Source organism: Clinocottus analis, unplaced genomic scaffold (genome assembly GCF_023055335.1).
Source record: "Clinocottus analis isolate CAN_PGR_092001 unplaced genomic scaffold, fCliAna1.0.p SCAF_16, whole genome shotgun sequence".
In the NCBI taxonomy this organism is placed as follows: Eukaryota; Metazoa; Chordata; class Actinopteri; order Perciformes; family Cottidae; genus Clinocottus; species Clinocottus analis.
The window spans coordinates 10,022,425-10,046,380 of NW_027175887.1; the positions used below are offsets into that span (position 1 = coordinate 10,022,425).

The 23,956-nt window shown below is 43.3% G+C and overlaps 1 protein-coding gene across 1 annotated transcript in view; it reads left to right on the forward strand.

Moving 5' to 3' along the window:
* Positions 1-23,956, forward strand: part of coro7 (coronin 7) — a 95,893-nt gene that overhangs the window by 14,874 nt on the left and 57,063 nt on the right. The window contains exons 8-9 of the mRNA XM_068578685.1: positions 12,598-12,681; positions 13,344-13,426. Coding sequence (XP_068434786.1) covers positions 12,598-12,681; positions 13,344-13,426 — 167 coding nt within the window. The remainder of the gene's footprint in view (positions 1-12,597; positions 12,682-13,343; positions 13,427-23,956) is intronic.

Sequence of the window (23,956 nt, forward strand, 5' to 3'; positions counted from 1 at the left end):
CCTTTAACCTTAGACCTTCTCATTTCTGATAATAATGTAGTTTTATGTCACCTCTCATTAGTCAGAGCTTGGCTTGACATTTGAGCTTGCGTTATACTGCTTCAAAATGCAATTCATCATGAATTATAGTACCAATTGGAGTTCATTTCTGCAGTCCTGCTTCTTCTGAGGAGTCTTTTTCTGCCCTCTCTCACCCCATTGTCTCACTTTCTACATTCTCACCCTCTGTCCCTCCTGCATGGTGCATCGTGTCTTTCTTCATCTGACCCTGGTTCAGGACTTGGTAATAGCCAGTGGTTAACTCAGCCCAGATGTTGTGATCCCTGCCCCCTTTTCTTCTGTCTTTCTTCTCCTCTTGCACCATATTTCAGCTCCCCGTGATACTGGCTGCTCCTCTGCCAGTGTTCATTATAGTTTGAATGATTCTGGCAGAGCGGAGAGCAGTCTTTCCTAATGAGGGAACAGGATTGTAGCTGTCCTGGACAGCTGGGCAAATCTATGGCACAAGATCTGGATGTTCCACCGCAGTAGATGGAGTCTCAAATACGATTCATACGTCAATGCTTAGTTTTATGACTGACCTCCTGTATGTGTAGGAGTATTTCATTGTAAACTGAGAGATAATCTGGTGTTGGGTTTGGTTTACTTTGTCATGTTTTAATTAGTGTGTGTGTGTGTTTGGGGATAAACAGAAGAATGAGTTAATGAATGTCAGTTGGCGGAAAAGAGTGAGTCGAAAGAGACGTCGATGAAGTTTGAAGGGGATTTAGCTGCTTTGGCAAATCAACAGGGTTTGGTTTTTTTGTGGGTGTGTGTGCTCTGGGGGTAGCGCTGAAGAATTTCTTTGGAGGTGAGAGTGGGTGCCAGCTGGCAGCAACGGAGCCCTGTGCTCACATGTGTGTTTGTGAGCAGGGGCCTCATTAGTGTGCTGGCTGCTCTGGGACTCAACTAATTACGGCCCTACGCACACATGTGGGTGACACCTGGAGCCAGAAATTGATGACGATTAGCTGTTTTTCTCCTGTTGCGTCCTAAGACATTGAAGAGTCCTGAGGAATTGGAGGCTCTTTTTAGCTGTCAGTCAAAGCTGGAATAAGTAATATTCATCATGAAATAATCATTATTACTTGCTAAATGAGATTCGTTCACATGGGAGTCACTAGTTTTGGGAAGTTTTTGTCATCCTTTTTGAACTGGAGGAGAAACAAAACTTCTTGATTGATTTAATAGAAAGAATGAATCCCAACATTGACATCAGCACACTTCTCCTATGTGACTTCACATCGGTTTGTCCTTCACGACTTTTCAGGATTTACAATGTGCCGTTAATCATCTTTTACTCAGACGGTGAAACAAGCAAATTGTTTCACTGCCTTTGTTTTAAAGTTGGCTTCAGGCGGCCGCTCCTCGAGCTGTTACAAGAGCAGGAAGAAATTTGGGGTTTTCAGAACAGCAAATGAGGTGTGAATTGGCTTGTTAATTTTCTCTATCCTGTGTTGTTTTTGTGAGTGATCAATTCACTGTGGTTTGCTTAAGTGTGTGGTTCAATGGCATGCGAGTAGCTGAAGGCAGCAGACTCTGTTTAAGTGTGTATTGATGTTTGTCCTATAGTACAGCTCCGGTGGGATTGTGCACATCAGACCTCTGGTCGGTCACCGGGCAGCTTGCTGTGTGCATATAAAGACATAGTCACAGATCTTTACTTTGAACCGGACCGAGCGGCATAGGTTGTCAGATGAGATTGAGGTATCCATGCATGCACAGTAGGCTCCCAACCCAAAGGACCGAGCAAGAGCAGGACTCAGCTGAGACTGACCCCGGAGAGCCCCGAGGGAAATGAAGTGCAGCGTGTGCTGGATCTAGCTGACCTCAGGTTGACCAACGCTGGTGCTATTTCCATCATCCTCCATGTGCATGCTTAGGTCAGACAGGGTTGCTGCATAACGAGAGGTGAGAGTCTTAACAGACAGCCCGGCGATTTCATGTTGCACTTCTCTCAGTTCGGCGGCTAACTGGGGAGCGTGCTCCCTCCGAAAAAAAGATTACGTCTCAGGTTTCGGTTTTTTAATATGCTAAGCCAAGTTGTAAGGCATATTGTCTCGGTATGCACAGATTGAAAAATGATGTCTGACATAAACTTATGTCAGACATAACAGACACTTATTGGATTTATATCACCTGATATTTGATTTTGTCTCTTTGTAAGAGTTACATTGTTATTTTAGCACTCTTCTGTAATTATTAAAAATAGTCTTTGCAGTTCTCAAAATGTTAATCCAATTCTTTACCATTTGGTTGTTGATTGTTGTGTGAAAGTCTTTGTATTGCGAAATAAAAGATTATGGAATAAGAGATGATTGTCAAAATAATAGAACAGATCAAGCAGCAAAGTGGTAGTTCACCAAAGTATCTCTATAAATCATGGTGAATATAAACGTTGCTGATATGATTATCATATTAAACACTTAATAAGCACAAATTTACATGGGATGCATCTTGACTATTTTTCAATATTACATAATCATAATAATTGTCAATCAGTCAGTTATGATCGCTGTTAATTTACACCTTGTGTTTTACGAAGCCAAAACAAAACAGTGTGTGCTTTTTAAAGGGGAGGGTCTTGAACTGTTGAGGTGCAGTCGATGACCCGCTCTCCCTCCTGAGCTACAGCTGCATACCTGCATTGGCGCTGAATGTTTTCCCTCTGCGTTCCCCGTTTCTGTGAGCATAGGGGCCCTAAAATCTGGCTCACACATGTCTTTAAAAGGCCACATCCTTTTCCAACAAAAAATCCAACTTGGGTCATCTTTTACTAATTGAGCTTTTTAAGACAACAGGTTATATCACAAGTTGTGGTTTCATGCCAGAGCTCAATAATTCTCCCTAAGTGAAGCGGGGAGTGTTGGGGTAAAGGTATGGTTGGCGTTAGGGGGGGGCGGGGCTTCTTTGCGAGCGGCAGCAGGCGATTGAGGTGTTTGTTAGTACAGTGAAGATGAGGCGCTTAATCAAGCTGTCAGTCAGCTGTCCCGTGCTCTGCTGCTGCACATGGAGATTACCAGGGGTCAACACTTGGGCGGCGGGCACTGCAATCATAGTGTTTAAAATATATGGGCCTCAGCATTGGTTTTCATGTTACACACTTGATCCCATTGCACATGTATGTCACTTTCGGCCAACACCTGCTGCGGTCATTATAACCACATTAAATGAGTTTTTTTGCCATTTGTTCTCGTTGCAGGGTTCTGCTTTGATATGAATGATTGATAAAGTTGATGCAGGAAAAGTTCCAGCACCGCACCTTAATTACAGCAAACAAATAGTCGATTAAAAAAAAATTGTGAAATGGAAGAATAGCCTCCAGTATTTACAGGGGCTCCGTGATTATACACAAATTACACAAACACGACATGCCTTGCACACATGTGCCTCCCGAGCAAAAACCCGTTCTGCACAATTCATGCTTCCATACGAATGCGTGGGGGTACTTTGAAGATGTGAAGAGTCTATGAAGTGGTTTCAGGGAGAGAGCAAAGTCAGCCAACTGTATCCGTTACAGCTGTGGAAGAGCCGTAAATGACAACAGGCCCTGGAGGGCTGGGCCAGGCTGCAGGGATCCAGGGGCTTCATGGTGCCTCCAACAGTGTGGGCATGAGGAGCTGTGTGCTAACGCGACCTCGCTTCACAAGTAACCCGCCCAAAGAATCATCTCTCTGGTTATACGGAGCAGGTCTGGCGTGCAGATTCTCGACGACCCCGGCTATTTTTATTGTCGTCAGCAGCATCATTCTCTCTTTTCTTTCCTGTGGATCTCTGTTTGGATTTAAAGGGCCGTGGCCACTAAGTGCACCTCTAGAATATTCATTGCGTGAACCTCAACCACAATGACCATCAAAAACTCTGGAGATCACCAAATATGCACTCGAAATCTCTTCTGGCTCTCGAGTGCATCTTTTGGACTGGAAACTCAGATTCAGGCAATTTGCGTGGTCCCGTTAATCATGTCAGTTCCAGGAACCAACCAGCTCTGTGTGATGCGCTGATCCAAGACAAGCCTCTATGACCATGGGTAGTTTTCCCAGATGGGAGGGTCCTGCCAGTAGGCACAGTGCAGTCGGTGCCAGTCCCCCCACAGTGTGGAGTGATTGGGTCCAATCTGTTGTCCCCCCCCCCCCCCAGAACCCAAAGAGGAGCGACCACAGCCCGAACTGGCGCTGTAACCTGGCTGGATTTCTAATTGTGGCCACATAGCCCAATTAGCATCGTGGCTCAATAATCACAGCCTTCCTTCCACTTCAGTGTTTCATTTCACTTCGCACGGCAGTTAAACTGATTTGTTCGCTTAGCCTGGACCAGAAATCCCAATGCAGGTCTGACTCACTGCAGCCAAAACCTGGTGGGGAGGACTATGATATATATATTTGGAATACATTTGACGGCATTTTGACATTTTATTCATGGCTCTACCGATTTATATTAGACAACACCCATGGGAATGAGGGATTATTTACTTCCCATAATGATTTTTTTACACCAAGTTTTCCCTTTTTCAGGATGCTATAAATCTTCTAACAGTTATTTTTTAGAAGGTGACCTCTTCCCGTCTGTCATCCAAAATAAGCAAAATAAAAACTAATTCATCCTTTGGATCTGTTGAGCGAATAATTGCGAGTGAATAGAAAGCAACCTGCTCAGGCTCAGCTAATGGCTTTTACACCTGCCCCTGCTGATTTCTTCACTTCTTCTTCTTGTTTGTTGGCGATGCATATGTGGATTCCTCCACTCATTTCATAGATCATCGTCACTGGACGGAAATGAGGATGAAAAATGAAATCTCCCATTCCTGTATAATATGTACATATTACCTCAATAATTCAATCTGTGTAGTCAGTACTTTTATATTACAGTTCCACTCGGAAAGTTATCTTATCTGCTAAATATATATATATTTTTTTTTATCTCGGTACTTACTACTGTTGCACTTCTGGTTGAACGCTGAACTGCCTTTCGTTGCTCTGTACTTGTACGTGTGTAATGACAATAAAGTTGAATCTAATCGAATCCAAACATAATTGGAGCCCTTGTCTATTAAGGTGATCGGGATGATTAAAAATTTTGATAGAAGAGAGACTGCAGCAAACAAATGAGTGCAGCAGCAGTGGGGTAAGGCAGCGTCGTGCCAGCTCTTGAAAGCCTACACCGCTGAGAAAGCAGGGCCTCCTGCACTACCTGAGTACTCATAGGTCCTTTTTTTCCTGCCTCACAGACAAACCACACATCTTATACTCAATGAAGCCTCCAAAACATCTTTTTAACCTGTACTCCTTATGTCTCCTTCTCTTTCTCTTTTCACCGAACACTTTGCCGTTCTCTTTCTTCTTAATTCGGTCATCTACTATCAGAGGACTGATCTCACAAAAAATGCCCTTTTTTCCATCTACTTCTTTGCTGATCCTGATTTATGTTTCCACGGGGTAGAATTAATTCTAGGGCCAGTACTTCTAGCTTCACTCTTAAAACACAGGATGACGTCTTTGCGGCGGGCAGTCGGTGGCGATCAGTCTTTCTCAAAGATTCATGATATTTGAGAGTTTTAAGAGTAAAGTGGACACAATTTGTTGGTGAATAAAGTTGTTAATTAAGAGTAAAAATATAAGAAACTATTTTGATAATTGATTTATTGGTCAAGAAAAAAAAGTTCTGTGGTTTTTAGCTTCTCAAATGTGACTATTTGGTGCTTTTCTTAGTCTAAGTGATGGTAATACGGAAGAATGTCTTTTATGGACTTTTGGCCCAGCAAAAAAATACATTTAAAAATGTCACCTACTCTGTGGAAAGTGTTGGTGTTTTTTTTTTAGTTTTTTTTTTACAAATGATTGAGAACCTAATTTGCAGATGTCGTATGTGGGGGGAAAATGACTTTATTTACGCATAATTTTGATTTACGCAGATCTGTTGTTTTTCTGAGCCCAAAAGTGAAACCGTCACAACATCCATGACAGCATTGCACCTGTTAAATTATAGATAAAGGAAACAGGATATCTGATACATAGGATATGTAGTACTTGGGACCTGTGTAGGATGAAAATAAGGAAATCCCCACTGATCCCCTTAAGATTGATGTGGCATGTGTGTAAAAGTCGCCATATTCCCCTTCTTTTCTCCACTGGTTATCGCTCTGTTCTCTATCCGCCTCTGTGTCCTATCTTTATCCCTCCACGCTGTGTAGAGATAGAAAAGGGAAAAAGAGAGAAGACTTCTGGATATCCCATTCTAGCTGGATGCTATATTTAACTGGGGTTCAGTCCAGTTCGTATCACGAGTCCCTCTCCAGGGGCTGCAGGTCTTGCCTGGTGTCTGTAGAATAGACCTGGCCCCATATCTGTGCTCATACGCATGTTGGCTCACATATCGGCTAGTTTTTTTCCTGCACAGAGCTTTCAGTTGCTGACACAAAAGGAAATGAGACGGGGAGAAGAATGACTGCAAGCAAGTCAAATATGAAAAAAAAAGAGGATGACGGCGGTAACAGTCTGGGAGGTGAATCAGTAGAAGTCGGACCTTGCTGAAGTTTTAAAATACACAATAGTTATAGTTATCATTTTGTTAGTGAAGAATTGTTTGGAAATTGCATGTACAGTAAAAGCTGACTCTTGTTCATTGATCGTGAGTTCAACATGTATGACCCCCACGTGTCAGTGGGGTCATTCCTCAGGTTTATGCTATTACAGCTGCACCTAAGGGTTTACTCCGTGTTATCCTTTCCTTAGATTACACTCCCTGTCCAGTTTCTGACCTCGCACATTCATTTTCATCTCTTCAGGAAGGGAGAGAGCAAAGGAAGGAGTATGGAAAAAAATAAAATAAGAGAAGGGCTTGTGGCTTCTGGACTTTTTGGAGAAATTAGAGGAATGTAAGATGTTTCCAATTAACGGCGGAAAGAGTGGCTGGAGGCGGCACAGTTAATGAGAGAATAAAATGGCTGGTTTGATTTCCATCTTCTGACCCCCCCAAGTTTTCTTCTTCTCCCCCTCTTCTGTCCTATTTCTAGAAGCAGGTCTGCTTCTGTATAGTCAGAGTAACATTCATGATGGTGAATCCTGACTTAGAAAACACAACTTAAATGGTCCATGAAGACAGAACAGGATGAAGTAGTTGCCAAAAAGACTAATTTATTGTGGATGAGAAGACTGCGACGGGGTCTGTTTGAGGAGTGATGAGAGCGGCAAAGCAACAGTGATTGATTAAAGGGTAAATTAAAGGAAAAGAATGATGATTCTGTGAGAAGAAAAGACTGAGAGGGGAAAATAAAGAGAAGGTTGAAGAAATGAGTGGCTGCAGCTGCTGTATTGTGGCCTGTTCGTCTAAACAGCACAGCAGAACTGTTGAAGACCCAGCAAACAGACTCCTTTTGTTAATATAAACTTGACAATAAGGCCGTGGCACAACACAGAGGAAAACTATACACATGTGCCATTAAGAATTGTCTCACAATCAAACTTTAAACAAGTTAAAAAAAAAAAGTAAATAAATATATATATATATATATATATATATATATATATATATATATATATATATATATATATATATATATATATATATATATATATATATATATATATAATTAATTTTGTTGTTGTTGTTGTCTTATGACATTTTGGGAAACGGGCTTCTTTGATATTTTTGCCGAGATGAGAAGAGCAATGCCACTAATGTCTGCATGATAAGCCGGTAGCTTAGCTTAGTCTGTTAGCTTAGCTTAGCATGGAGACTGGATATGGGGCAAAATAGCTAGCTTGTGCCACTTTTGTTTTTTGATACAGATTGTAAACAAGTATGAAGTGCAGAAACCAGCATCAAATTCCATGAATGTGAAAATGTACATGGCCATTAAAGCTTAAGCTGATTCTGATTAAATGTATAATGTGTTTAGAGTTGTATAAGAGATTAAGAGTTGCTTTGGACGGAGCCAGGCTAACTGTTTTGGTATATTACACTTGGCAAAAAAGCGAATAAGTGTATGGCACTTCAGCCAAATGCTGAACTCGTCTCTTAAAATGGAAAAGTGCACCGGCAACAGAATAAACAAAAATAAATGTTGAACCTCAGAGTCTGATATTTAGCTAGTCTTTCGAAAAATGAGGACTGTAAAACTTGATGTGAAATGACAAATAACGTTGCACATTTCAGAGCATGAATGATAATAATCTTTCCTCTATAAACATTATCTGACCGGAGGATCTTTCATAATGCTGTATAATAAGATTGGATGAGTTGAGAAAATAAACGCTCAATCTTTTAATACACTAAGTAAATTTCGGCACCACTTAGACTCCATTGTTAAATACTTACACCCCCATTAAGCTGATACACAGAGAGTGGAAAGACAGACAGAAAGAGAGGGTTTTAACTTTGATTTCGTCCCCCTCTCAGATGTGCGATGTCTTCCTTTTTCGTGATCGTGATGGTTCCCATATGTGCAAAGAGACACCTGATATATTCTCCTGGTGGGTGAATCAACATTCTCTGCGAGTGACATAAATGTGCACTCAGTCTGTTGAAGTTCAGAGGGAGAATAGCTGAGGGAGAAGGACAGAAGGAAATGGAGGGATTCTCATTTGTTTTTATTGGGAGAAATATTTATTAGACTTATAAAACCATAATTCTCCAGACTGCTGACTGGTCCTTTCATGTGTCGACATCTCTGTCTGCAAAGTGTTCAACCGTAGTGTAATTAGGTTTGCGGCAACACTTCTTTTTCTTCTTCTTGAGCGTTCCCTCTTTATAGTTACGAGATCTTGGCTCATCACTTTTTTACTATTTATATAATAGTTTATATAAATATTTTCCCCACCTCTTGCAGACACCTGTGTTGGTGATATTCTTTTCCCAGATATCATGTCATTTCCTCCACTTCCTCTATAGTGCATGTGAGCCAGACACTCAAAACAGGTGTATCTGATTCTTTACACCTCCTTTGTGTATTTTGTCATTCACCATTTCTTTTTTCTTTCCGACCTTCTGTGTGAATCCCATCTGCTTGGATCCCTTGTTCGGCCACTCAGGAAAACATTTGTCATCTTTTTCTTTCTTTTTTTTTTGTCTCGTCCTCCCTCTTCTTTGCTCCCTGTTATTTCAAGTGTGTCGTGATCGATTTGTCGCATGTCTGTGAGGTTCAGTCGCGTGGGGGGGGGGGGGGATTTGAGTTATATCTAAGACTGCGGAGGAGGGATACTTTGGCAACATTTATATACACACACACACAAGGTCCAGATGTTGTGTCCTCTGGCTGCCCCGGGGTGTTAGTAGTAATATAGCTTTCTACCGGCTGTGTTACGCTTCCTTAAGCTGGAACGCTGTTTATTGGGACGAGGTGAGCTGAGGCCCGGCACAGACCCTTAATCCTCAATTGCGCTTTTATCGCTCAAGCTGCCGAGCCCCGATGACATCTTTGTCAAAGGGCTCAAGGCTGCACGTGCCTTCATATCCGGGTGCAGGATGACATCATGGCGATGTGATCCATGGAGCATGCATAGACGTCTGCAGTGAGAGACGTCAGGCCGGTTTATTTGCCTTCAGTCCAGAGCTGGTTGGCTCAGGCAGCGTATGAAGGCCTGAGGGATGCTGTAATGGCAAAACTAAGCCCGTCTGCTCCAGTGGCGGTTCATAGAAAGGTGATATGTATTTTTTTTATTGACTCCCTTGAGGAGTAATTCATCTTTTTGTCCGCAGCACATTATAAAGGCAGGATAACAATGTGTACATATTGAAGCTTTTTTATCGTCTGTTCAGCCAGGCTAACGCTGTGGCTCTACTGAGGGAAAGTTTGGTCGGCCCATCACCTTCGGTACAGGCTGAAACATCCCATCATCTATCATCTTTTGTACAGATATTTATGGATGATGAAATGATGATTCCAAACTGACACCAGCAGGTTGATATTTTGGGGTATTCGTGCATCTTGACCCTACGTTGGCACCAAGATGGATGGACTTGCTCTATGGACATTAATGAAGGATTTTCTTTATGCGGGCCTCAACTTAGTCTCCACGTTCACAGGATTCTTTTCATCCTATTAGATATTCAGAAAAACAGACTCAGTCTGACACTCTTATCTGGTGTTGAGCAATAGTCATGCTGATGCACAGCTGAATATGGCAAAAATTGGCAAAAGTGATGATGCAGAATTCATGTTTACTGTTGCACGTCACATGATGAAGACGATTGGAATCTCCTGCTTGCAGCCAGCAGTATGAATCAGACGGTACGTGTGGCTCCCGAAAGCAGTTCCAGTGTCCAACAGACCCTGAGCAGATTAAAATAGCCGAAGCTTGTCTCGTTCCTAGTTTGGTCAGAGTACCAACTCTGCATTGTCTTGCCCCTGGAAGGAAATCAGCCAGCGGTGTCGGTGATGAACAGCTCAATGGCAATGAATTATTTTCGTATCTGTTTATACTGTCCTGGCTTTAGTATTTCTCCTTCCCTTGCTCTTTTCTGATCTATCGCTTTTCTGGAGGTCTTAGTTTACACTGTACCTCTCTCATACATCTGGGTTATTTTTCAAATGACTCACTTGCAGGGACTTATCAAGGCATATTTGACTTCAGGTACCTGCACGAGGCAAACCGGCTGACTGCGGGCTGAAAAATGAGCTTGAGTCACGATTTAAGTGTTTATTCAATCCGTGACTTATTATCAACTCCGTCAGTGCTCTGGTAGCGCACCTTCAGAAACGTGTCTGAGAGCCAGGTCAGGAGAGGGTTTTCTAATCCCGACGAGTGTATAAAGCTATTTGGGAGAACATCAGGAGCCAGAACACATCTGCAATGCATTCAAATGGTGTCTGATAGAACGCTGTGGACAGAGACATATCATCCCTGAGAGAGGGGCAGAAGTGCACATCTGAGAAATTTCCTTTTTAAAATTGTGATTTGATGTCGGCGTGTGCTCTCAGCATGTAAAAATGTCAAGGCCTCTCGTAGCTGAGAACAATAAACTTGGTTTGAACCACCAGTGTGGCCGATAAGCACACATTCAACTGATAGCGCTGATGATTTATAGATGACTGACAGGGATGCTTCCAGGAGACTCGGTCAGAGCTTTGCATTCAGCGGAAAAGTAAAACATTTTGGGAATAAATGTTGGAATAAATAAATAGAATGCATGTGTGTGAGTGTGTGAGTGAGAGAGTCGTGCCTCTCGCCTGATTCTCTTCTGTCCCTGGAACTCCTGCTGAACGCGGAGCAAGCTAACACATGTGTGCCATTTACTGTCCTCATGATATCGGAGTTAAAAGCACACTGAGAGGAAAGAGGATTTTGTGAAAATCGACCACTGATGACAGCTTTTGTGTCCGTCTCAAGAGATTTAACCAGAACCACCAAACCACTCGGCCGAGTGTGTGTGTGGCGAGAGTGACGTCAGTCAGGAGAGAAAAGGAAGTGTTTTAGTTTAAGTTGATAGGGCCCACATGTTTGTGTCCCTCTACTATATGCTCACACTTAGTTTTACTTTTTCTGTGTTCACCCCTATTTGTTCAACAGTTGGCTTTGGTTGTAGCTGTTCCAAGGGCCCATTGGACTGAAACATAGCTGGACGTCAACGGAGGTTGTACAGCGCAGAGCAATTTGTCATCTGCAGCCATTTAACAGTGACACGAGAATGAGGCGGCACGCTCTGTTCAAAGGTTGTCAGCATTGAGCCTTTAAAAAAATAAGCATCTGTCCTTCGGTCATACACAGCTGTCCAGCCACGCTCCTCCTCACACTCCTGAGAGTGAGGAAGAGGGTGATTTGGGGAGACACAATGGGCTGAGGCGCTGACGGCTGTTGCTCCACATAAACTTCATCGCTGGCCTCGAAAACTCACCGTAACTCTAGAATTAGTACACGGATACCAAGGGGCTCACTTACACTGACACTACAGAAGTTAAGATCCGACACGCTCTAAATAGCATGATTTTAGGGCAGTTTACAGCGTTGGTTACTTAAAAACCACACTTGGAAGAAGTTGAATGACAAAGGCAGTGTCTCTTTAACATGAACTTACTTGCACGAATCCTTCTTCTTGCTCCTGTTTTACATTTTGTCTTTACAAACATGCACATTCTCTCATTTCAATGCCTGCAGTTGTTTTTAGCTGTTACAGCGTGTCATTTGAATCTGCAGACCACATCGAAAACCCATAACGGCAGTTCTGTTTTGACACATATTCCCCACGGAAACAGCGTAACAAAAGTTTCAGCACCATGAACACAGACGCGGAGTCCCAGTTTGGTAATCTAAGATGTACTCGGAGCAGAAGTCACCTTGTCTGCTACATCAACAAAAACAAGCGCTCCTTTCATGGGACAAGTCCTGTTCTGTCCGACCCCGGGGATTTGTCAGAGGCTCCTGGGAATAGTCCTGTCTGTCTTCCCTCTTTCTCTCCCCTGCAAATCATTCACTCATCACTCCCATCGTTATCTCAAACTATACCTCAAGGTTCTTTTCAAAGTATAGGTTTCAGCATAAAGGCTTTGACTTCAAGAAGTCAGGATCAAGCAGTTAAGTAAGGTGCATTTCATTTTAAAATGTTGCATTGTTTGTCCCGCAGAGTGCCAAGAGCCTTCAGAACAACAAGGATTCACGCATCCTGTGGGCCAAAGACGACCTTTTAGTCACCACCGGCTTTGATATGGTGAGAAACTCTTTGTGCTTCTTGCATTGACCAGGAGTGCTGTGTTTATAATCTGACATTATCTAATGAAGCAAGTACATCTGCGTGTGTTTGACCATTATGAGTTTTTGAGAACCGACACAGATTAGTTAGTTGGAAACTAAAGTTGCTGTTTGTTTAATGTGATTATGGAAAGCCTACAATAACAGAATCGTTCCTTCAATTCCAATAAAATATGATTAGTTCATATCATAACTGAGTAAAGACGATATTACAAAACAAAGAAAAGCCTTGAGACCTTCAACAGCAACACAAACACAATACGGAATAGAGAAGTTTAACACGGTATCACATTTTTTTCACTCAACCATTTTAAGTTTTCAAGTTATCAAATGGGAACTTTGTTCACTATATAGAGCCATCCACAAAACAAAACACAACAATGGAACGACATATGTTCACTATCATGCACACAACATGCATGAATGACATGCAATGCAATATATTACCTTGGTTTCTAAGACGGATGGATAATACAAATTAGTATAAATTACCATCATGCAATACTGCAAAAATATGATGATTCATCAGGACTTCTTTATAACTCTGAGTTTCATTTGGTTTAAACTCATGACATGAATGTTTGTGTTGACGTTACTTAACTTCTCATGTTGCGTGTGTAGATGCGCAGTCGCGAGGCGAGGCTTTGGGACAGCAGGAAGCTGAGCTCTTCAGTCAGCTCGACGTCACTCGGCATCTCCAGCGGGTGAGTGGCTGCATCAGCGTGAAACCGCTGCACCCCTCGCCCCCTCCTCCCAATAACAGACATGTTCATGACTCCGACAATGTTGTACTTGAATGTCTGGAATGTGGATATTGCTGTGTGGCATTTTATTTACATGCGTTGAACAATGTGTAAAGGGGCCTCCACACATTGTGAAGCTGGACGGGGAGTGCGGACCCCCCAGAGCTCTGCGACTGTCCCTCACATTCTGACCATTTCCTGGGTCAGAGACGCACACAGAGACGTTTGTCCTCCCTCTGCGTCCCTCTGTCTATAATCACTGCAAAGGGCCAAGACAGCAGCGCACACATATCAACACTTCTCCCTTCAGCTCACCGCTTGTCATTTCTGTCCGTGACCTTCTCCAAATCGCTCCGTTTATTTTTCCAAACACGGCTGCGTAGGACCGGTGGAGAGCAGGAGCGTGGCCAGGCTCCAGAGATGAGAGGAATGGAAAGATGGAGGGAGGAGTAACGAGAAGAGAGAGGGTGGGAGGGAGGGTTCCTCTGTTAGATCCAACTCATGCATTTTAGTGCTATTATAGACCGGTTGGTGGGCCAAGTCATTCCAAACTGGAGCATACCGTACTTTGCCAGGCGATTCAGCAAGCTGTGGTGGATCAAATGCATTTATTATAATTATTATTACCGTAAAAAGACTGAAAGGTAGCTGCTCATGGCTCTTTTTGGTAAAGCTGTGCACGGATTCCACATCTGTTCTCTGACACAGATATTTCAGAGTCTGTGTGTGCCCATGTTTGGTTGCAGCAAGGACCAAAAAGTGTGAAGATATACAGGACAGTATGTCAATTTATGTAAAAAGGAGTAGACAGTTTTTTTTTGTTTTGGCCAAGACTATAACAGGGAAGCAGCCCTTTAGGAATGTGATTGTTTTTTTTGGTGTTGACACAGCGGGTTCCTAAATAACAACCTCCATTCCCTCTCCTCCCTGTGCTCGCCACTCATCTCCATTTCCTCCATTTCCTCCTTCATTTGAGTGAGACAGATAGTGGCCTGTCCGAGTGCATCTTTGGAATTCATCGCATTGTTGGGTGCCAGCATACTTTTCATGAAACTGGTGGATATCTGATGCTATGTACTGGTACATTATTTTCTTCCCATTACCAAGCAAATATGCTTATTTTGAGACATATCTTCATACTCTTAAAAAGTTGAGAAAAATACCCACAAAACATCAATGTCTGTGTGCTAAAGTCAGAGACGGTAGTGTTAATTAGTTGATTTTATGCAAGGTCCTGGTGTCGAATTTAGTGTTGGCTGTTGCTGTTTTGTGGTTGTGATTATAGTGCAACTCTGAAAGAGTGTACCAGCTATGTGAGGATTTCTGTCCTGCTTGTCTGATGATGAGAGAAAAAGCTGTTCGGTGTTCTTCTTTCTCAGACACAGTCTGGTTTTGATAGCATCCACATGAGATTTATTCGATATATTAGCTTTGAGTTTAAGAAAACCCCTTTTTAGTTTCCTGTAATTTGATACTAGTTATTCAATATACTGTGGTTATTTTTCATTGAACATAATTGCTGGGGTGTGTGCCGACCCATCTGCAGTGTGTCTTGTATTAAATCCCTTCAATAATGCTGTCGTATGCTGGTATGGTGCGTCAGAGAGCGATCGCTCCCCAAGGTCACGTCCTCTCCAGATGCCTGGAGAGTAGCACTGATATAAAACAGGTAGGCAGTGACATGGCAGATGAGACCTTGCCCTTCTTTGCTACAATACCCCTCCCCCCAACCAGGGTCCGTAACTAGATGCTGTCCTTTAGAGGAACTTTTTAAAATTATAACGAAGCACGTCTATTTTAACCATCACTGTTTTCCTCGTCTTTACAGCACCGATTTGCCAGCTCAGCAAACTGCTTTGACAATTCTCCAACACGATGCTGCTCAGCCAATCAAAGCAAAGCTCCTAAAAGAGAAAAGTAGACAGAGGTTTTATCAAGAATGATAACGAGTGTGACTCTCTCCCAACAGGCAGTTCAACACCAGTATGTCTCATATGTTTTGAGGCCGTGGCAATCTTTTTTCTTAAGCAGAAAAGCTGTATCAGACTTTGCTGGAGCAACTTTAGGGTGGTTCCAATTATATCAAGCTGGTTTTAAAAGTATTTAATACGTAATTCAGAGCTTATCTATTGCCTCCAACAAGGCTCTCAACGTGAAGACAGCTGAGCTGCAGCATTGACCGAGGTCCCGTCTGGGCTTTTGACCAAAGCTGCTGTTGCAGGCCGAGGTTTCATTCTTGTCTGCTAATCTCCACAGTGGGAAACATCCAGAACACTGTCAAGAGTAAACAAGGCTTCAGGAGTTAAATTGGGGGGAAAATATAATCACTACTTCTTATTTTGTCAAATCCATCTCAGCGCTGGCCAGAGACTTTTTGAAGCTAAACAGCTCAAAGACGTAGTGTGCAATCATAGCTGGCTTGTTTCTAGGTAATGGTCAAGGTCAACATGTTGATTTTGCTTACTGTATTTTTTTTAAAATCAAAGTTTGATCATGCATCTGGTGAATAGATGCTGGTGTCTGAGCCTCATTTCTCTTATTCTAGCTACTATGTTTCCAGTATCTCACTTTGCAGGGACGTTTCATTCAGCTGTCAGCATCGGGCTGCCCACAAGTTCCCTTTGGCCTTGGGGTTATAATTGTTTGTTTCAGGTTTGTTATCACGGTGGGTTTTCTGTGGATCATTCAGTTTTAGTTCAGCATTGCCAGAGAACATGTCACAAAGCAGCTTTTACCGCTATTAAAAGACTACACAATAATCAGAAGGCAACCTTGTCTCTATTTATCTCTGCACTTGATAGATTGAACCATGCCAGCTGAGGAAGCTCAGAGTCAAAAATCCAAAATGGGGCCTTTCCTCCCTGTCATTTTAGCCCTGACATGCACATAAAAGATGAATTTGTTCTTTATTCTTGCCTGTTTTTAATTAAAAGGGCCGTGGTAAACATGGTGTGTAACCGAAGCAGCAGGCTGGCTTGTATCAGGTTAGCAGTCCTCGTCCACAACATTCAGTAGGACTGTTTTCTTTGGAGTGTCACAACATGAGGAGGCCCGGGAGCTTGAGCCAGTAAAATGGGGTTGTGGGTGGAATATAATTTGGATGGAGAATAATGGAGGGGGGATGTTTATTTTCTGGTTTGGGTTGAAATGAAGACTTAAAAAGGGATGAGGGTGATGGGCATGAGAGGGGTGTTTTTAACTGTGCCGAGGTAGCTATTAGTGCTTTGCCTGTTTTCCATTCAGATCTGGACATTGGAGAACAACGTGTATTTCTGTGTACCGCTCTCCCCCCTCATGCTCTTCCCTTTATAAACCCGAATTATAATAATGAGTTTAATTGGGCCTCTAAGCCAGCTGCAATCAGTGAACTTTACAACCGGGCACGATTGCAACCAGCTTGCTGTAGACGTCATGATAATTATCCATTCTCCCTCCGCTTTAACAGCTACACACACAGATTCACCACACTCAGCATTAACGCAACAAAGTCTCGATGATGTGCGTCTCTCGAACAGCTTGTAATCGTGTCATGATGGGCTCTCCGAGGGTCAGTTGGTTCTAATTGGTTCGACGAAACTTGAAGCTCAGAGAAAGTTCTGGCCCTAACCCTTGTAATTGTCCTCAGTCACTACCAATGCTCTCCTCAAGCACATGCACACATACAAGTGGACGTGAAGGCATATACACACATGCATCTTCTATTACTTCTCATCACAGCCGCTGTCTTTTCTTTTTTTGACGTGAGACTGATTAAAACCGATCGCTTTAACTCGATGCCCACCAGTATCCATGCTGTCGATTGATGAGGACATGAGCTCGTCCTCGGAGAGCCAACTGTTTCCCCAACCCAGTCACGGGTTACACAAAGAACTTGCCCTCTGAAGCAAGAACTGCTGACAGACGGCGCTGTTAGCCGAGGAAGACGGACGTCTTTTTTTTTCACGGTACATGCATGAGAGTGCCCCAGGTGTGTTGCACGTACTCACACCCTTTATTGACTCTCCGCAATCTATCCCTGTTTGTTTTCCTAGCAGGGTCGTGCCTGAGAGCAGGGCCCAGTCATTGGGTGTAATTGAGCCAAACTCCCTTTAATCAGATGGATTGAGAAGAAGCCTGTGTCCCAGAAGGGAATCAGCCTTTTACAGAACAGTCCCCCCCTTTCTCTCATGCTGGCCCGGGCGCTCTGAAATCAGTCCCAGATGAAGGCTTTCCTGTGGGGATTAGGTGCAGCTGTAGCACCGCGAACCAAACCAGAAAAAAGAAAATGCCCCAAAACGTTCCAACAATCGTTTGACCTTGCTCCTTTCTAAAAGTTCACTTCATAGGAGCGAACTGAAGCGGAGCACTGTTGGGTCCGGCTTGGAAAGTCATGTTTAAGATGGCGGTAAAGGCAAAACGACAATATTCAGGTGAACCTCGGGGTCAGGTTGATAGTTCAGCCGCTGCACCCCCTTCTGAAGGATGGCCTTGGAGGGAGGGGGGAGGCTAAAGATGTGACCGCACACGCTTTGTCAAAGAACCTAAACTCTGCGTTCTGACAGCTGAAACATGGTGTCTGGAATCTGTTAGTCATTTGGGGTTTCAGTTTGTGATTCAATCGAGGGGGAGTTTGACCAGGAATAGAAGACGAAAAAGGAGGAGGGAGCTCTGAAATCTTCCTCTTCTATGTCTTTTTTTTTTATAGATATCGTCCCTCTGTGAGTTTTATTGGCCTTTTTGTTGAAGCTCACGTGGCAACCGTCTTTTACTCCACAACACCTCAAGTCATCTGTTTCTCTTTCATGCCACTGGGAATAAGTAACTTTTTGTTCCTATTCCCTTTTATCCTGCCAAAAATACAGCCGCTATCCTTCAGTGAAGCCTTTCTTTATTTTATTCATACAATATCTGGCACCTATTAGACCTGTTTGTTACCATTTGTCCCTTACTCCTCTGTTCCTCACGTTTCTGTCTGTCCGTCCTGCACAGACTAAATGGAGTGCGCTGAGTTTTTCAAGGTGCTGGTCTCTGGGATTCTAATTAAGTTTTTTTTTTCTTGAGCAAAGCCTAATGGAGCCTCTCCGAACTGGTAAAAACACATGGAAGTATGTGGAGCGTTTGGCAGGGGATATTTAATATAATTCACAGAGGGTTTTGATTTCATCCCGCAGGTATGTGCTCAGCACTCCAGGGATCAGAAGGACCCTTTTGTGTGAACTCACCACAGAAGGAAAAATAGGAAAAAAATCTCCCCCTCCCACTTTTAGCTACCTCCTTCCTCACTACCGCTGCCATCTTTTCTTCCATTCACCTTTATTTTCTCTTATGGTTTGGATTAGAATGTCATGCAGACTAAACTGGAGATGATTTGTCAAGGGGAGCTGCTCTGCATTATGTGGCAGTCGAGCACGACTTAATACTGTTTAGGTAATTGCAAAACTGACTGTCTGAGTATTCGAGTTTCAGACGGTGTCAGACTTCACTTTCCATCCTTCACAAAGGAGCAGCGGCGGTGCACTTGCACATGCAGCTGCAGATATAGCATATCTTCCAACATCTGGAAAAATGCCTTTTTTTATTTTATAAAAATTGCATTGGCAACCGCATTCGGGATCTTCGCCCTACCAAACGCCTACTTTGGCCAGCTCAAGCCCATTTCAGTACTTTTCTCCCCGCTTCTATGGGGTAGATATCTGTAACGGAGCGTCTGATAGAGACGTGAAGAAGGCTGGGTTTGGCTGGTAGATGCAGGGCCAAAGAAAAAGCTGGAAACAGCTCAGTCCATTATTCACAATACATGGATGCAGTACTATGAAATTATTACACATACTGCTCTTAAGTATCAATATAATGAGATGCTATTTGTGGAGGAGCTGCAATGGCAGTTTCAATAAGGTCATCCAAACCAGGAATAGCTTATGGGAAAATCCACAAGGTGGATTCTTCAGTGCCCCATGTGTTCTATCATTCATCTTTTTGCTATTTGTTTCATTTACTTGTTCAGTTGATCTACTATGGCATCCTCTTTTTCTGTTAATGCATCTTTATGCCCCCTCCTCCCCCCTTCTTCCGTCTATACTCTCTTTCACCACATGCATGTGTTTTATTAGACTCATGATTGTCCCTTTCACGAGAACCAGGAACCGTGGCGCGGCTGGGCTCCCGTTTTTAAATCGTGCCTCGCTTCTGGACGCCAGTCACCTCCTGGATGACTGCCACCGCTCTGCTGTGGTAGAAAGAGCAATTTGAGCGATGGAGAGAAGTGTGTTTCCCATTAGTAGATGGTTTCCTCTGCCCTGCAGCCCGCCAACCCCCGCCCTGCAGCCTGGCCTCCACCGCTGCCTCTGGGACTGCTGCAGATTGGCAGCATGTCACTGCACACCTCATAGCCTTACAAAGAATAATAAAGGTACAAAGGGAGTGATGGAGAGACTGCTTCATTGATGCACACAGACAAGCAGGAGTTGCTCCTGCCCGCATAATTCATATGTTCAAATACAGATGGATCCTCTAAAACTACACAGTCCAAGATGAAACCAGGATGAAACTGAGTTCTAACACCTCAACACAGATTTGGTGGAAGCCTTGAATGCAATCCATAAGTATTAAACACATTTTATGTTTTGTAGGCTTTGTACTGAGTAACAGATTGTAATGAATAAAGGCTGACTTTCAGCAACAATTTGAAGGCGTTGTGGGGAAACAGCGTCCCAAACATATTTGGAATTCATTTTTGTGTTCTTCTGCACGATGACATATTGTCCAATGAGTTTTGCTGCATTGGCTCACGTCTGAGCAGTCTAGAGGTTTCTGCATTCCTCTGACAACGGCTGTCAGAGGTAAAAGGACACCTTCCCATGCTTGGCAGATGGGGCGGTATTTTTTGGATTTTGATCTGTTCTTTTTTTGTTCATGTCATCCCGTCAATCAGTACTTTTGTTAACTGTACTCTGCTCTTTCCATCCTGGAGACCTAACTTGTTATTTGCATATTGTGAAAAAAACATCTAAACTTATCCTCTCTTGGGAGAAGTTTTTGAAATATCTACACCTACTGTAACTCATACAAAGTTTTGATTGGTTGGACAGATGTAAAGGGTCTTTTCAACGGTCCAATTCTTCTTCTCTTGCTGTACAGAATTGCGCGTGAATCAATGAAGTGAAATGCACCTGCTCAAGAACCATTTGAGCAGCCAATTATGTTTGGTTATTGAACGCCAAAGCCATCGTTTCATTTAAAATTCAGCCAAAAACAAAACAAGTGTTACTGCCAATAGTGATGCCAAAGCTAATCTTATATTATCTCAGCCAATGGCTTTTCACATCTGTGAATGATCTGTGTAACAGCACTCATCCACATCTGGCCACATAGCAAATCCTTCTTTGAGTGAGCAGACTTTTCCTATCGTCTTATAGACACAGCATGCTAGGTGGATTGTCTGCTCATTGTATTCTCTTTTATGATTATGTTTCCATGATAGAAACCAGTGATCCTGCGCCCGTCATTGGCAGAACTACTGTCTGAAAAGGAAACTCGAAAAAAAAACAGAAGTGCAGCCACTGCGATTGGTCAGTGGCAGGTGGGCCACATGCGCTCCTTGCTGGTGTCACTGCACATGTGGCCCGTCTGTCTGCCCACACTGTGGAAACATGTCGGTGTCATTGAGGCAGGAGTAATCTGCCACGCTTAGTTTAATGGGAAAAGTGCTGAAGCAGGCTGCTGCTCACCATTACATAACTGATCAAATGACTGTGTTTTAGTTGTGTTGATGCACCAGAGGTTGAGACACACAGGTTGACTTATATGTACTAGATGTGATTATGTGCATGTGTGTATGTGCACATACGTGGCTGTGTAGTGTGTGGACTGCAGAGATAGTTAGATAGATGTATACTAGCAGAGAAAGGACCGATTTCGCTTGTCTCTGTGGAAATGTTATGACAACAAAAGCTGCTCTGCACCTGCACCCTGTTTTTCTGCCTAAGGTTGTGTGTCTCCCTGTGCAAGTGGCCTTAAGCAGATTAAAAAATGCCATGTAAAAGATGGGCAAGTCGAGAAGGTGATGGTAGCCAGCAAAAAATACTTCTCCATTGTGCAAAGTGAGTTGGAGTGGGAGAGGAGAAGAAAAGATGGAGGACCCTCATGGGGCCCCCCAGTTGCTCTATAGTCTGTGTGCTATTTAGGAAACCTGTGTGGACTTTCCTGCTCTAACATCAACTGAATGTCTTCAGTTGGAAGCCACCTAACATTATTCCAGCAAGGTCAATTAGTCAGTCAGCTATTGTATTGAAGGCTTTGTGCGAGGCTGCGGTGGCAGGGGACTGAAGAGTTGTGGACAAGTTGGAGGTAGAGTCCTTTAAGAGTTGAGTGTAAGCCCTCTATTGTGGCTTTGTCGTCTTTTGTCTAATATTTAATTTCCTCTTGCCATAAAAGATGAGGAAAGCAGACTTCACCACAATTGTTGATCCAGAGAAACTGTTTTAAGATTAAGTCATCTTTAGTTCACTACAAGACTCATTAAGCTAATTTAGTTAATCTGTCGTTTCAATTCAGTAGCTGTGTGTGTGTGTGTGTGTGTGTGTGTGTGTGTGTGTGTGTGTGTGTGTGTGTGTGTGTGTGCGTGAGCGTGTTCGTGGACACAGGGAGAGCTTTTCCAATTGCATTAACTCCAACAAGGGGGCACTCTTCCAATGCACGGTGTATGTGTGTGTTGAGTGGGACGCAGGTGTTTCTTACACAGCTGCCTAGTTGTGAGTTGAAGGGGCTTCTCACACACACACACACACACACACACACACACGCATATCCTCATAGTCCATGCCATGCTGTCATATCCACGCACATGTCTGGACGGGTATGCCTTTTCTTTACCCTTTTCAGCACACGTAGACCATTGCCAAACAGTATTCATCATCGCTCAGCAGCATTGGACAGGTGGAGTGACATAGACGTAATCATCCGTGTCTTTATCTAGCCATGCGTTCAGGCGCAACGTTGGTGATACTTTAACAAGATAGTAGCAACACTATAAAACAAACTGTGTGAATTCCTCTATTCATTTTTGATTCAGTTGCTCGTCTGTTCAGTTGAAATGAGTCAATCCATTCTGAGTGGAGTCACAATGTCCTGTCTCTATTAGCTTTAGTTTCTATTTTCCCTTTCAAACCAGAAATAAGGGAGTGTTTTGCCACCGAAAAACAGACGTTGTAAAGCTGGTGTGTCCGCTCAGTTTGGGACCTACATGTTTGCAGTAACCTGCTGTTTTTCCTTTCCACTGGGTTTCTTTATCAGCCAGCTGTGTGGATTAGGTCTTGGAGTGAGAGTGAAAGAGCAACTCTTTTACAAAGCACCTTGAACAAACACGTTTGACCAAAAGACCAGCCTGGAGAAAGAGGGAGGCCCCGTTACGGAAAAATATTTTCGGGACCACTTGTTCCTCACAGGCCAGAGGGACAAAGCTTTGGGATCTGCTGGGTCTTTCAGTCTGACCTGCCTGGGTGGTGTTCTAAAGGAGCAGAGCTTTCATCAGCACTCAACTGAAAAAACAACAACACGGGCTTGATGGACAAATGGCGATAGAAATTCACACACACGTGCATTGGTGAGGTGGCCTGTATTATTCTTAACTGTTCCCCGCACATCCTGGCCCACATCCACGGTCCACTGCTGCTGTGGAGCTGTAGGGACTCACAGCTGTGAGCTGGCAGACCGCGCGCCATTTCCACGGTCAGCTACACGCTAACTGCCCTTGCAAGCTAACGCACACCTATAAACACATGTAGCAAATTCAGTCGTTTGTGTCTTCTGAACTTCAAGACAAGTCTTTTGTTGACTCATGTCTTCACACTTTGAACCTATTGACCTGGTCCGACCTAATGGCCGGCAGAAATGTCACTCTGCCGCTCTGCTCAATGTCGGTCAGAGGAAGAGGTCACGTCACAATGTTTTTATTAAACAGTATCTGTCTTAGTCGGATAACATTAGCAGGCAAAACAATGTGGCAAATTCTGCCGATTTGACTTTTTGTGCGTGTGTTTTCTGCACTTTTTATACATTTTTTTTCCCTTGCTCTCTCTCTGTTTTGACCGTAGTATAGATGGACGCAAAACATTGAAACTGGAGTGGATCACCACTTCTTGCCAAACGCTGAAAACCCAAAGATTGCTTAAAGACAGACAGTCTTTGAATAACACAAAAACACATGCGAGCATCTCTCAACCTAAAACCCACAGTGATTAGAGTAGATCCACTAAAATGAAATGGAAAGGATGCTTATAGAGACAGAAAGAGAGAACGACCATCAATGACGGGGACAGAACGAAAAAGAAAAAAAAAACAGACAGAAAAGGAAAGGGGAAGAAAAATTGTGTTGGCTGCTGGGATGGAGTTGGCACTGCATGCTCTACTCATGACCTTCAGTGGGTTTGTGTAAATTATATACTTTTTCAAGGGAAAATATGTGGTGGTTGAACTTGGGGGACCCCCTTAGCCCCCGTTCTTTTCCTCTGTCTG